Source organism: Schistocerca nitens, chromosome 9 (genome assembly GCF_023898315.1).
Source record: "Schistocerca nitens isolate TAMUIC-IGC-003100 chromosome 9, iqSchNite1.1, whole genome shotgun sequence".
NCBI classification, from domain to species: Eukaryota; Metazoa; Arthropoda; class Insecta; order Orthoptera; family Acrididae; genus Schistocerca; species Schistocerca nitens.
Genome location: NC_064622.1, coordinates 282,862,192 through 282,875,606, shown reverse-complemented (window position 1 = coordinate 282,875,606; position 13,415 = coordinate 282,862,192). Strand labels below are relative to the sequence as shown.

Genomic DNA, 13,415 nt, shown 5'->3' with positions numbered 1-13,415 from the left:
CTTAGCTACAGCCTGGGGGATGTTTCCAGAATGAGATTTTCACTGTGCAGCGGAGTGTGCGCTGCAAGGTTCGCAGGAGAGCTTCTCTAAAGTTTGGAACGTAGGAGACGAGATACTGGCAGAAGTAAAGCTGTGAGTACCGGGCGTGAGTCGTGCTTCGGTAGCTCAGATGGTAGAGCACTTGCCCGCGAAAGGCAAAGGTCCCGAGTTCGAGTCTCGGTCGGGCACACAGTTTTAATCTGCCAGGAAGTTTCATATCAGCGCACACTCCGCTGAAGAGTGAAAATCTCGTTCTGGATATGTGCAACTGTTGATCAATTGACCTCCCGGATGAACCAAGGCCAATCAACTGGGTCTCCTCAACGACCGTTCAGCGAACGTTGCTGCGTATGGGCCTTCGCTGCGTGCGTCTCGTTCATGCACCCATGCCGACCACTGTTCATCGGCGACGGAGGCTGGCATTTGAACGCTAGTACAACAACTGGGTGTCTACTGAGTGGTGACAAGTGGCCTTCTCAGATGAATCAAGTTTTATGTTCCATCCGACAGATGGCCGTTGGCGTGTATGGTGTGAAACGTCTGAAATCAGACACATTGCAAAAATCATACTAAGGATCCAGGCTGGAGGAGGGAGGGCTATGGCTTGGACGGTGTCTTGGTGGCATTCCCTTGGTGATCTCGTCGTTCTGGAAGGCACAATGGGTAAAAACAAGTCTGCATCTATCCTTGGGGGACCATGTCCACCCCTATTTGAGTTTGTTTTCCCTCGGCACGGTGGCATCTACCAGTAGGGCTATGCAACGTCTCACACAGCTTGTAGTGTGGGTGCGTGATTAGAAGGTCATCGGATGTGTTTACCGTACCCTCCTGGCCACCAGACATTCCGGTTATAAACCCAATAGAGAATCAATGGGGCCGCTTCCATCAGTCTGTTCGTACCATGGACCCTCAGCCGAGAAACCTAGCGAAGCCCGCCCGGTTAGCCGATCGGTCTAACGCACGGCTTTCCAGAGCGGGAAGGAGCGCCTGGTCCCCGGCACGAATCCGGCCGGCGGACTTGTGTCGAGGTCCGGTGAGCCGGCCAGTGTGTGGAAGGTTTTTAGGCGGTTTTCCATCTGCATCGGCGAATGCGGGCTGGTTCCCCTTATTCCACCTCAGCTACACTAAGTCAGCGATTGCTGCGCAGACAAGTTCTCCGCGTACGCGTACACCACCATGACTCTACCACGCAAACATAGGGGTTACACTCGTCTGGTGTGAGACGTTCCCTGGGGGGGTCCACCGGGGCACGAACTGCACATTAACGCTGGGTTTGGTGTGGAGCGGCGGGGGTTTCGTGGGGTCGCGAGCCACTGCGGCTGCGGTGGGGACGGAGCCTCTCCGTCGTTTCTAGGTTACTATCTAGCGCAGATGGTCTCAACACTGGAGCCGCCGTGACTCCACTTCCCTGTCGGTATCTTCCAGAACCTCATTGATTCTTTTCGTGCAAGTCTCATAGCGGACCGCCCTGCAAAGCCTTGTTATTCAGGCTTTTGACAGGTGGACGGCGTAAATATCAAACTTTTACTTCTGTTCACTGAAGTGACTTTCATGTCGAATAAACTCAAAATTTTCACTAAGAGCCACTGAGGATATGTACGACCCTTGGAAAAAGTTTTAACCTCATAAAAATCGAAAATATAATATGAAGGCTTCTAGTTCTTCCTTTCGTGTCAGTTTGAAGGCTGATCGCCACTATGTAGATATGCGACATGGATAATACAGTTCAAGACTGAAGTTATACATACCCTTCGTCTCAGCTTCTCCTTCATGAAGCTCTGGAACAGGCTAATAAACTTCTCGACACCAGGAGGAACGTTTATTACGTGCGTTCCCTTGGGTCGCAGAGGGTAGGCCTCCTGAAAAAGCCAGAAAAGGCATTAGCCTCCCATTAAAGTCAAGACTGTTATCTCTTGAAAATAGTTTGTTAATTCAGCAGCACTATGGTGCTGTTAACTGTTCAGTGGAAAGAAAAGATCTAGCAGTTTGCAATGCAAAGTTGACTCCTTTCAATCTGTTTTTACAACTTTTTGCACAAGTTACACACAGGCAAATAAATGCGATCGTGCACAAACTTACAAGTGAATTACAGGTTACGTTGCTGCAGTAGTCAGAACAATAATGCACAACAATACCAGACATACTGAGTTGCAGAGAAATAGTTACAGTTTGTGATTTAGTACTGGTTAATTATTTCAGAGACATCGGCGGTTTCGACCCTTAGAAGCCAGCTTCAGATCTCGAATGGTTCATGACAGTGTTACAAGTCACAAACAGGGTGAATATCACTAAAAGACAACGATAAGAAATCAGAAAATGCTTTGCTCAGTGTGCTGTCATCCGTCATCATCTCGTCTCAGTTCAGTTCTCTAAGTTCACGGAGAAAAGAAATAAATCTGCATCTCCTCTGTTCATCTCCCACCGCACCCACGGCAAAAGATAAAAAAATCGCTCGTAGTATCGTACTCCTGTCCTGGAAATCTCCGTAAAATAGCAGTTTTATATCTCGATAACGTGTTGTTTCCCAGGTGATTGCAAACGCCAAAATGTTTCAGAAACGTGTAAATGTGCTAGAACTACGTGAGAAAGTTCAGTCGCAGGAATGATCACGGTGGTCCGAGAGCACACTGAAACTACTGCCTTAGACTGTTTTCCAAAGCTTCCACCGTTTAAAGTTCGAAATCAACATTGTGTTTACAATCAGAACTGCTATATGATTGTATCTATGTTTATGTAACTTGTTTCGACAAACATCGATATCTTACAGGCGCAAAACATAACAGTGTAGAATAACATAAAACTATGGCAATCAGATTTTCAAGCGTCATGTATTTCATGTACATATGGGTTTATGAAATTCGAAATGCACTGCACCAAGCGGCACAATTTTTGTGCTATCCTCAGCTGTTTATGTTTCACGCCCGACGAATGACAGCATTTTGCCCAAAGTAACTAGAAATACGAATTAGGTGGTAAACATAATGTCTTCATATCTTATTCTGAGGTGTAATGCATAGGGGAATAAATGTATGGCCTACGCACAACAAATTGACTCTTACTTTTCGTTCTTACAGATCTTTAACTATCTGGCAAACGGTACTGCTAATCACTTTTTTCCGTCTAGGTGTAACGATTTCTGTGGCGATGAGTATTTAAAGAACAGTTAAACACGTGTGGTATAAGCAAAGATAAAGAAGAAAGATGAAATTCGGCAGAAAATTGACAAGCGGTACGATAAATGTCATGCATTTCAGTAGTGGTGGTGGAATTAGTAAAGACGAAAACAGCTGGAAGTGATAAAGACTGATGTGTATATTACAGATTATACCTGGTGTTGGACGAGGAGTTATACGGATGCAGATGTTAGCACTGGCAAGAAAGAAATGATATTGCTACGGTGTGGTCACAACAAAATTGCCTAAGAAAAATAATGTCGGTATTTAGTGACAACGTCAGCTAAACAGATAAGACATCATTAGAAAACTATATGAAACGCGTCTGAAGACAGAAAACTTTTCTCAAGTTAAAAATAGCCTTGAAAGAACTCCAGAAAAATGAAATGTTGGTTAGCTGTGCGAGTGGGATTAAAAGTGTCGAAAGAGAGTGTTATCAAAAAGGACCTGGTTGTTTATCCTTATAAATTTTCTGATGTGCGTAAAATAAATCTTTCAGGCTAACCTGTCTGTGTTCAGTTACTCAAGAGGTTTATGAATGAACGGCATCGGGACATGTGGAACTTAAGTGTTTCTTTTCTTGGGATGAGACCTGATTGAGACTCTACGGATATGAGAACTCATACAACACGCTACAAAATTCACCAAAAAATTGTTATCGGTACGCTGAACATCTTTTGTCTGATATTAATACTAATGTTTCTGGGGGTGTCCAATTTCCAAGATGGCTTTATGTTGGCCAATCGATACCAAAGTCAGTTTAAAAACACATGACTACAAAAATAAAAGAAAATGTTTTAAAGTGAGAAATTGGAGTATATATACTCTACTGTTTGCAGACGACCAGCTGATTGTAGCTGGTCATGAAGAAGACGAAAGAACATAGATTAAATGTTTAGAAAATTAGTGGAAGATTACTAGGTGTAGAGTATGGAGATAAATATTGAAAAGAGTGGTATACGCTTATGTTAGTGGAAGGGCACGACTTACGAAACTATCTATATCGAAACGCCGCAATCTACCTTACGGTCCGTGGCGGAGGGTACACTGTACCACTGGTAGTCCTTTCTTGTTGTACTCGCAAGTAGAACGAGGGAAAATACTTCCTTACGAGCCCTAATTTCGTATATTACTTCTTATATTACCTTATATTAGCTCTGAATATAATTGCTCGATTTGTAACCACTCTTTCTCATGTAATTGCAATGATATGATGATTGCTACAATAAAGGTTGTTGATCCAATTCTTGATACTACATTTCATTACCTTGTCTCTGTGATCCTTACGCGCAATATGTTTTGGCGGCAGTATATTCTTTCGGCAGTCAGCTTCAAATGCTGCTTCTCTAAAGTTTCTCAATAGTGCTCCTCGAAAAGATCGTCGCCTTTCCACCAGGGGCTCCCATTTGAGTTCCCGAAGCAGCTCCGTAACACATGTGTGTTGTTCGAACCTTCCAGTAACAAATATAGCAGCCGGCTGAAGCGCTTCGAAGTCCTTCTTTAATCGGACCTGGTGCGGATTCCAAACACTCCAGCAGTCCTCAAGAACAGCTCACACTAGTGTCATATATGTCGTCACCTTTACAGATGAACCACACTTTCCTAGAATTCTCGCAATACACCGTCTCAATCCTCACATGCTCGTTCCATTTAATACCGCTTTGCAACGTAACGCCCACGTATTTAAACGACTTGACTATGTCAATCAGGACACTACTAATGCTGTATCGGAACGTTACGGGTTTGTTTTTCCTACTCATTCACATGAACTTACATTTCTCCACATTTAGAGCTAACACCCGTTCATCACACCAACTAGAAATTTTGTCTAAGTCATCTTGTATCCTCCTACGGTCACTCAACTTCGACACTTTACCGTACGCCACAGCATCACATTGCTGTCCACCCTGCCCGCCAAATCATTTATAGAGAGACTAATAACGGTCCTTTCGCGATTCTCTGGGCTGGGGCACTCCTGACGACATCCTTGTCTCTGATGAACACGCGCCGTCGCTGATAACATACTGGGGAATTATTAAAAACATACAGTCATTATCTCGCTATTTATAGAAAAATGTGAAAACCACATACTGTCGGAGATCAGTTAATTTTATCAGCCACTGAACAAGTTTTAAAGACTGTTCCACACAAACCTGCTTATGATATACCCAAAAGAATTCTTTTGAGCATCAATCAACTTTACCTGATTATAAAGCATTGTTGTTGGAGTATATTAGTTTTGTTGTGGGATAAGAAATCTAGGAAGATTTCGCGAGAACAGTGACAACAGACGCCAAAGGTGAATCAGTATTTAATGATGTCAAAGATAATTTCATAGGCTAAGTGATCCCTTTATCAAACAGTCTAAGAGGCAGCAGATGGAGCAGCTGACATATGTAGGCGCTATCGTGGATTTACAAGTCAGTTTAAACAAAAGGTACCCAGAGTGCTTGCAATAAACTGCGTCATCCGTCGAAACCATTAGTTGCTAAAAATCTGAGTGGTACACTGCATCAGTCTGTTCAATTTGACATTAACGCAGAGAACAAAATTCGAAGTCACGCGTTGAATTCTATGTGATGTAGACAGTTATGTGAAGAAAACGACGCGAACTGTGATCAGTTACCCTTTCACACTGAAGTACGCTGGCTGTCAAAAGGCTGATGTTTGATAAGATTATCCTTACTTTTTGAGACTGTTTCTAGATGCTGAAATTCCAATTTTGAAAGAATATTTAATTAAATGGAAAACAGATCTTGCTTATTTAACAGATTTGTATCCTAAATTTAATGACGTTAATTTGCAGTTACAAGGTGCGAGTTTAAATCTGACAAAAACAAAGACTATAATTTCAGCTTTTCTTGTTAGAATGAAACTAATGAAGCAAAACATTCACAGAGACTTTGAAACTACGTTTGAAGGTGTTTTAAATATCACAGTGGATTACCAGTTCGTGCAGTGATATCATATTATAAGACAACTGATCGGAATAAGCAGCAAAAAAAGAAAAAAAAAAGAACCGAAGGTACAGTTTAGAAAGGGATATCAGCAGTTTGCTTCAGAGAGAGATACCTTTTACTTACCTTGTATTATGAGCTATCATGAGAAAGGGTTTCAGCGCAGTTAGGGTTGCCAATATTTCTTTCTTTCTTTCTTCCTTTTCGAAAACTTGAAAATCTGTGGCCGAGGATATTTAAGGTTAAACATAACTAAATTGAAGCCAGATTTGCTAATAAAACTTCTGGTTCGACTCAACTCCCCACTAAAAGCATCTGTCTGTTAATTGTAACAGATCTGCATTTTGTTTTGTTTAAATTAATAAATGTATAACGCTCAACTTTTTAAAAACATTTTCACTCGGGCTTCTACAGTGAAACCTAGCAAAGTAAGTAGCACTGTACCAGATGTCAGAAACAAATTTGAAATTGATTAATTGGAAAAAAATAGGTTCAGTAAGGCAGGGGCCGTACCCAAAACAGAAAAATTGGCAGGTAGCCTATGAGACGAAAAGGTTAGCGGACCTCTGTGGATGATGTTCTTCCTTCACATACAAGGCATTACACGATCTTCTCGAAGACTGCTACTATTCAAGTGCAGTTTCCGAACGACGAACAGGTTGTATAATCTTTCATTATATCCAGAATGTAGATGGTGTTATTCCCGCCCAAGGGTGTGCCGTTGAAATGACATGCAAATCATGTGCATGTCGTCATCATGATGTTGCACGTTTTATGGATAGCCGTGTAGAATACCTTAGAAATTACGGATATGGGGACCTTCAGGGAGGCGGAAAAGATGTAAAACTAAGAAGGAATGGGAGCGGGAACTGTAGAGGCAATACAGAAAAGGTAGATGTCAGGAAATTATAGCTAATATAAAAATGGTGCTGTAAACTAACCTATATAATGTGTAAGAAGTTCCAGGGACCACTGGACGTGACCGATGCAAATGGTACTCGACACGAATATACAGACGCGCTGTCCGAGGATAGCCACTTTCACTTACTTGGAAGCAGGTAGCCACACGCTTCATGAAGTAGGGTGTAATGGCAGTCATATGGCCAAGCGTGATGTCTTTCATGTCTTGGATGACCACTTGACCACAGATGATGGCTTCGTCGTCCTCCAGAAGTGATATGTCGAGTCCCAGGAAGTTGGTCCGGAAGGCAGCTTCGGCGGAAACTGTTCCGGCCGGAAGTTTTCCCACGTTCATCAGGATCACACGCCTGCCCTGGGCATCTGTCTGTGGCAGTTTCGTTAACACCCTGGAGATATGCACAGTGGTAATTATTAGCAGGCAACAACATTCTCATCATGTGCATCATCTACACGAATTAGATTATGCTTAAATAAAATATACACCGTTGACCTATTTCCACTTCCCAGAGATTACTCGCAATGAGTACTGTGAACGATGGTTTAGGGAATGTAAAGTTTTACATTTGACGAAGTTAACCTCAAAAATCTCTGGTGTCAGTCTACAACATGGACTATCCGGAGCCGGCCGTTGTGGCCGAGCGGTTCTAGGCGCTACAGTCTGGAACCGCGCGACCGCTACAGTCGCAGGTTCGAATCCTGCCTCGGGCATGGATGTGTGTGATATCCTTAGGTTAGTTAGGATTAAGTAGTCCCATAGTGCTCAGGGCCATTTGGAGCATTTGAATATCCGGGAAGTAGCCTTCTGTAGGACGCAGATACACTACCTGACAAAAAATTCAAACACGCAGAAGACATAGTTGGATGACAATGTAACACATATATACCAACGGGCTTATGTAAATGATTACGGGAGAGTTGTAATTGTTTGTGACTGGTAGAACGGCATGCACAGAAAACAAGTGTTCTTCGTATTCAATACTGCTATCATGCCTGGTAGGGTAGATAAGGGACGTGAACAGTGTCATATGTTGAGTGGTCTCTGTAAAGGACACGTAGATGTCTTCTATCCGGATGAGACAACACCGTCAGCATCTGGCAGAGTTTGAAAGGGCCTTCGTTGACGGTCTCCATTTGATTGGCTGGTCAAAACGTGCAACATCCATATTTGTGGGACATTTGGATGTGACAATGGCCAGATGTTGGACTACACTGAAACGTGAGGGCAGTCATATTCGTCGTTAAGGCTCCAGGCGACCGCCTCTGACTACCACAAGGGACGTTCGCCATATTGTGCACCAGGCTCATCTTAACCCCTCTACATCCGCTCTTACCATCAGAGAACAAGTGATGGATTCAAATGGTTCAAATGGCTCTGAGCACTATGGGACTCAACTGCTGAGGTCATTAGTCCCCTAGAACTTAGAACTAGTTAAACCTAACTAACCTAAGGACATCACACACATCCATGCCCGAGGCAGGATTCGAACCTGCGACCGTAGCGGTCTCGCGGTTCCAGACTGCAGCGCCAGAACCGCGCGGCCACTTCGGCGGCCAAATGATGGAATCCTTGCAACATTCTGTGTAATCCAATTCCATTGGTCAGACTAATAAGAGCTGTATTTAGAAATTATCGTCCCATGCGTTAGTTGTGTTAACGCCAAAACTCAAACGGCAGCGTTCGGAGCGGTGCCGTGGACAGAAAGCATGTGTTGTTGATGAATGCCGTCGCATTGTTTTCAGTGGTGAATGACGGTTCTGCAGTACTCGTCATGACCATCGCTGGGTAGTATGGCGGCCACCTGGGAAGAGGTCTCATTCTTCCATCGTTCTGAAGAGGCGCGTCGGTGTTACTCCGGCTGTGATAGTGTATGGAGCCATTAGCTATGATTTCTAGTCAGTGCTGATACTGGATGAACTCTGTCAGTAGAACGGTACGTCACGGACATCTTACGTCCTCTTGTGATACTTTTCATGCGACACTGTTGTGGTGCCATTTTCCAACAGGACAATGTTCTTTCATGGATGGTACTTCTCTCCATGAACTCCTTACTGATGCTGAGGTATTCTCGTGGTTAGTGAGATCCCCAGATCTGTCCCGGATAGAAAATGCGTAGGAACACCTCGGACGCCAACTCCGCCCTAGTGCTACTATCCAGAATACCATGAACCAGTTGTGACGGCTGTGGGCCAGCTAGTCTCAGGAGTGGATACAACAGCTTTAAGACACCCCCTTTTCAACAGAATCAGTGTTTACATCTAGGCGAGATGACGTGCAACATTGTACTGCTAACAGGGCTCATACCAGCAAGTTCTTTGTTAATTTGACTCAATTTTGGAATCACTGAGGTGACAGCACATACCCTCTCGGTCTTTTCGTTTCTTTCTCCTCTTCTAGATGCTGCACTAATTATGCCAGGCAGTGTAAAATACTGGTTCAGTTAATGCTAATTAATTAGAAAAGTCCTAAAATTATCCCTATTTTTGATACTCTTCTTAATTACGATGCATTGAAACATGAGGATGGTTTCCATCGACTTGTATTACCCAGCATACGGACAGGCTGCGTTCCCGATGTTGACCAGTTACGTGCAGAAGACAAACTGAGACGAAACTAATGATTCCGCCTCATTACTGAGTCGCACTGTACCCTGTGACAGTGGTTAGCCATTCTTGTAAGTATGGTATGGTACAGTGAGCCTCTGGAAAAGTCATGGACGCCACTGTATTGATTTATTTAATTATTTCACTGCGTAAATCTTTTCCCTTATCCTTATTATGTTCCTATAAATTATTGAATTAGCGTTTGTTTTGATTGTGGGAAAGATATGCATGCTTTACCTAGATTTTGGTGACAAGCTAATTACTGTGGGGAGCGGACAAAAATGCACCTGTAGCAGCAGAGTCTTAGAGGGTTGGTAGGATAGCCCTCAGGGAAGAGTAGAGTGACCGTTAGGGGCGCTCCGCCATTTTTTCGGCATTTGGTTCCTGGTCTGGCCAGAGGGTGAACGCAAGCTATGCTGGGCTCCGTCAAGTAGTTTCGAAAGTTTAAGAGGATGAGGTATATTATTGTTGAGATTGCTAGTCCGTTCCTTTTCAACAAAATTATAGTCAGTGTTATGTGGCGATCACCTTTTCTAGTACTTTTACAGATAAACTCAGTGGTTAGAAGTTTGGTATTTTGTCGAGAGCATGGAGCACAGAATACAGTAATACAAAGTCGATGTCGAGGTGCCTTCACCACGTTTGGTTTTATTTGAATTCTGTCATCAATTATCTCGCCTTTAAAAACACAGGACAACGAAAAATATTTTTAGAAAAACTTTTTTTTTACTTTGATAGCTGATCTTCAAAGATTTTTATGAACTGAATCCAAACCTAGCCTTAGTTTTTTGCGTCAGACATAGTTTTCGAGCAATATACTTTTTATTATATAGTATAAAATTCTATGCTATACGGTAAACGGGAAAATTAATGAAACACTTTGTTACAACATAAGCATGGTTTGTATTTACAGGAAACTACTTAAAACAATGATATGTGTTAATAGAGGTTTCACTTGTCACCTGGAATTGGTTTGTATTTTCTTTCTCTTTTTTCATTGAAGCTTCTTGTGTAGCTTCTTCTATGATGAGTCGCTTGCTGAACTCGGTGAAGTGACCAACAGTAGTACCCCATCATGTTGGTGTTCCAGCGGCCTTGGTACCATTGTGTAATAATACAGCCTTTAAACTAGTTTTGGATGAATCAATAAACAGCCTCCAGTCTTCCTTTTTGTATTCAATACCATACTCATTCATCAGACCAGGAATGTCTGAGCAGTACACTAAATCACCTTCTGTTTGAAAAAACTTGGAAAATTACTGCTCTCTCTTTCTATATATGTATGTGCTTATTCCAACTGCCAATAAGTTCTTTTCCTTTAATCCAGAGCAAAGCAATTCAGCTTTTTCTTTCGTTAAGCCTATATTCCTAACCAAATCGTTAAGCTCGGTCTGAGTAAACAATTTGGGCTCTAGACTTTCTGTGTTACTGTGGAATTCATCATCATCTGGTTCATCTATATCAGATAGTACATCAGAAAATACTTCTGTTGGAACAGAATTTAAATCATCTGATGGTTCAGGAACCGGCAAATCTACACCATGTCCTACTGGTCGGACGGTGGACGGAGGGTTAGGCAAGCTTATTAACTTCTTGTTTTTCGAATCATGACCAGTAATATCAACACAGCAAAAGTAGCAATCTTCAGAATGATTTTTTGGCCCCCTCCATATCACAGGAACAGCAAATCTAAAGGATTTTTTCTCCTTTTTGGACCATTTTCTCAGATCTTCAACACACACATAACATACCTTATTTGGCGCCCAAGATTTATCTTGATCACCAAGTTTAGATCGAAAGTTAGTTAGATAAACCTTTTTCACAGAGTCTGTCATGTTTCTTTGGTGTGTTTTAATCACAAATTAACCAAAAATATAAGAAACACTGTCAGCAGAGTTTTACAACCACGGTTAGACATTGTACTGGGCATATGTACTGGAAACAGGAAAGTGAGGTTAGGTTGACAGTAAACAAAACACCGTCTGTTAACACAAAAACAGAATCGACCTTTTTTGCCAGGAAATGTTTTTCAGCAGTGCTGCCAACGTCATCTAAATTCCTATACCTCCTTTTTAAATTATTTTGACTACATAAAAAGCTAATAAATTCTTTCAAAAATCGCTTAATTTAATAAATTTAACTGCAAAATGTGAAGAAATGGTGAGTGATACAGTTTTTTAAGTATCGTATTTGGATATCTCACCCTAAAAACTTAAGAATAAGGTATTTTCAGCAAAAAGTTTTTCCTTCTTTGGCCTGTGTAATTAACGTAAAGTAGTTTGCGAAATATTCATCGAATTTTCTTTGCAGCATGGGCATCGCACAATGTGTTTGATATAACCATGTTGTCGCCACTGTACAGCAAAAGGTAGTGGAGATTATAGTATTATTTTGGGTACGAATTGTGTGAGATACTTAAGTAAACTCCCGAGCGAAATTTTTTGCTAATTTTTTATTTCTGGTCTGCTGCTCATTGTCTCCACACTGCCGCGTGAGTAGTTCTGCAAGGAGACTTGACCTGCGTCCTTAGCGAGGTTCAGATAGGAGATGCGTGTGAAATTTAATTTTGTAATAAAACCCAGAACGATCCACATAAATTTAAGAGCCATTGATTTCCGACTAACGACATGGAGTTCGGTGCCCAAATCGATGAACAAAGTACGTTCTTGAGGTAATTCAGGCTATAATTTGCGTGGGTCTCGTGTAAAGTTTTGATTATTGTTCAAGAGCGATCGACTAAGGTGAGTTACAGTGTACCGCCTTGTCTTCCAGTGTGGTGTTGGCTGCAGAATGATTGCAAAATAATCGTTCTTGTTGAAATTCATATCAGGACAAATAAGTGCATGTGAAGAATTTAGTAGGATGTAATAAATTTTATATATGCGTAATTTAAGAATATTTTTGTCTGTTTAACCCCATGGTCCACATTACGGTATTTTATCGCGTGCTCCCGTCAAAATCAAATAGTGCCAGTAACTACGTTCGGTTGGAATTTAATTAAAAGCATTTCCAGTAGACTGAGAATGAATGACGAGCATGAAGATCATGTGAGAGCAATAGAAACAACAGTAGTAACACAATGCTCATTCCCTGTTCCTACGCATATTTTAAATTACAAGACTGATACGTTAGACATTGGCGTCATCAGCGCGAGAAAAAGACAGTAAATAATGTTCTGTTTTTTAAATGAGCCATGGCTTGCATGCCGCAATAAATTGATTATTCAGCTGAGAATCTTTGGTTTCGTAGCCAATAATTTAAGCCCCAAAATCAATTCTAATACGAATTCTGATTAGTTATTCAAATTGATGAATTATAATCAATCAGTAAAATATTTTGGTAAAGTCAGTGAAAGATAGACAGTGTCTGTTTGTAAGACAAATATCATCTAACTTCTTTGGTTGCTTGAGCCCTCCCTACCCTTATCCGTTGTGCATAGATTAACGTTTTGTTTTTCATTTAACAGTCGAATAATTATTTTGGGCTGACTTCTTTTCATGAAATCATAAGCATGAAATCAAGGAAGGTAGCAAAAGTAAATGTCCTCATTGCCAAACAAGTGAATACAGTCTGGCAACGATCTTCCTATGAATTCGAAGCAAAGAAATAAAGTCGGACGTAACTAAATGCAAAGAAGCAAATCGGAAGCGAACGGTAATCGTTCAAAACAACGTAGTGATTCGTCCTGACCGCCAACATACACCACGTCAAAAATGCACAAAGC

General features: G+C 41.7%; 1 protein-coding gene across 1 annotated transcript in view; it reads right to left on the bottom strand.

Annotated features, from left to right (window-relative positions):
* Nucleotides 1-13,415, bottom strand: part of LOC126203855 (alpha-tocopherol transfer protein-like) — a 120,801-nt gene that overhangs the window by 30,189 nt on the left and 77,197 nt on the right. Inside the window, exons 4-5 of the mRNA XM_049938230.1 lie at nt 7,218-7,476; nt 1,788-1,898 (exon numbers count right to left, since the gene is read on the bottom strand). Of these exons, the coding sequence (XP_049794187.1) occupies nt 1,788-1,898; nt 7,218-7,476 (370 nt within the window). The remainder of the gene's footprint in view (nt 1-1,787; nt 1,899-7,217; nt 7,477-13,415) is intronic.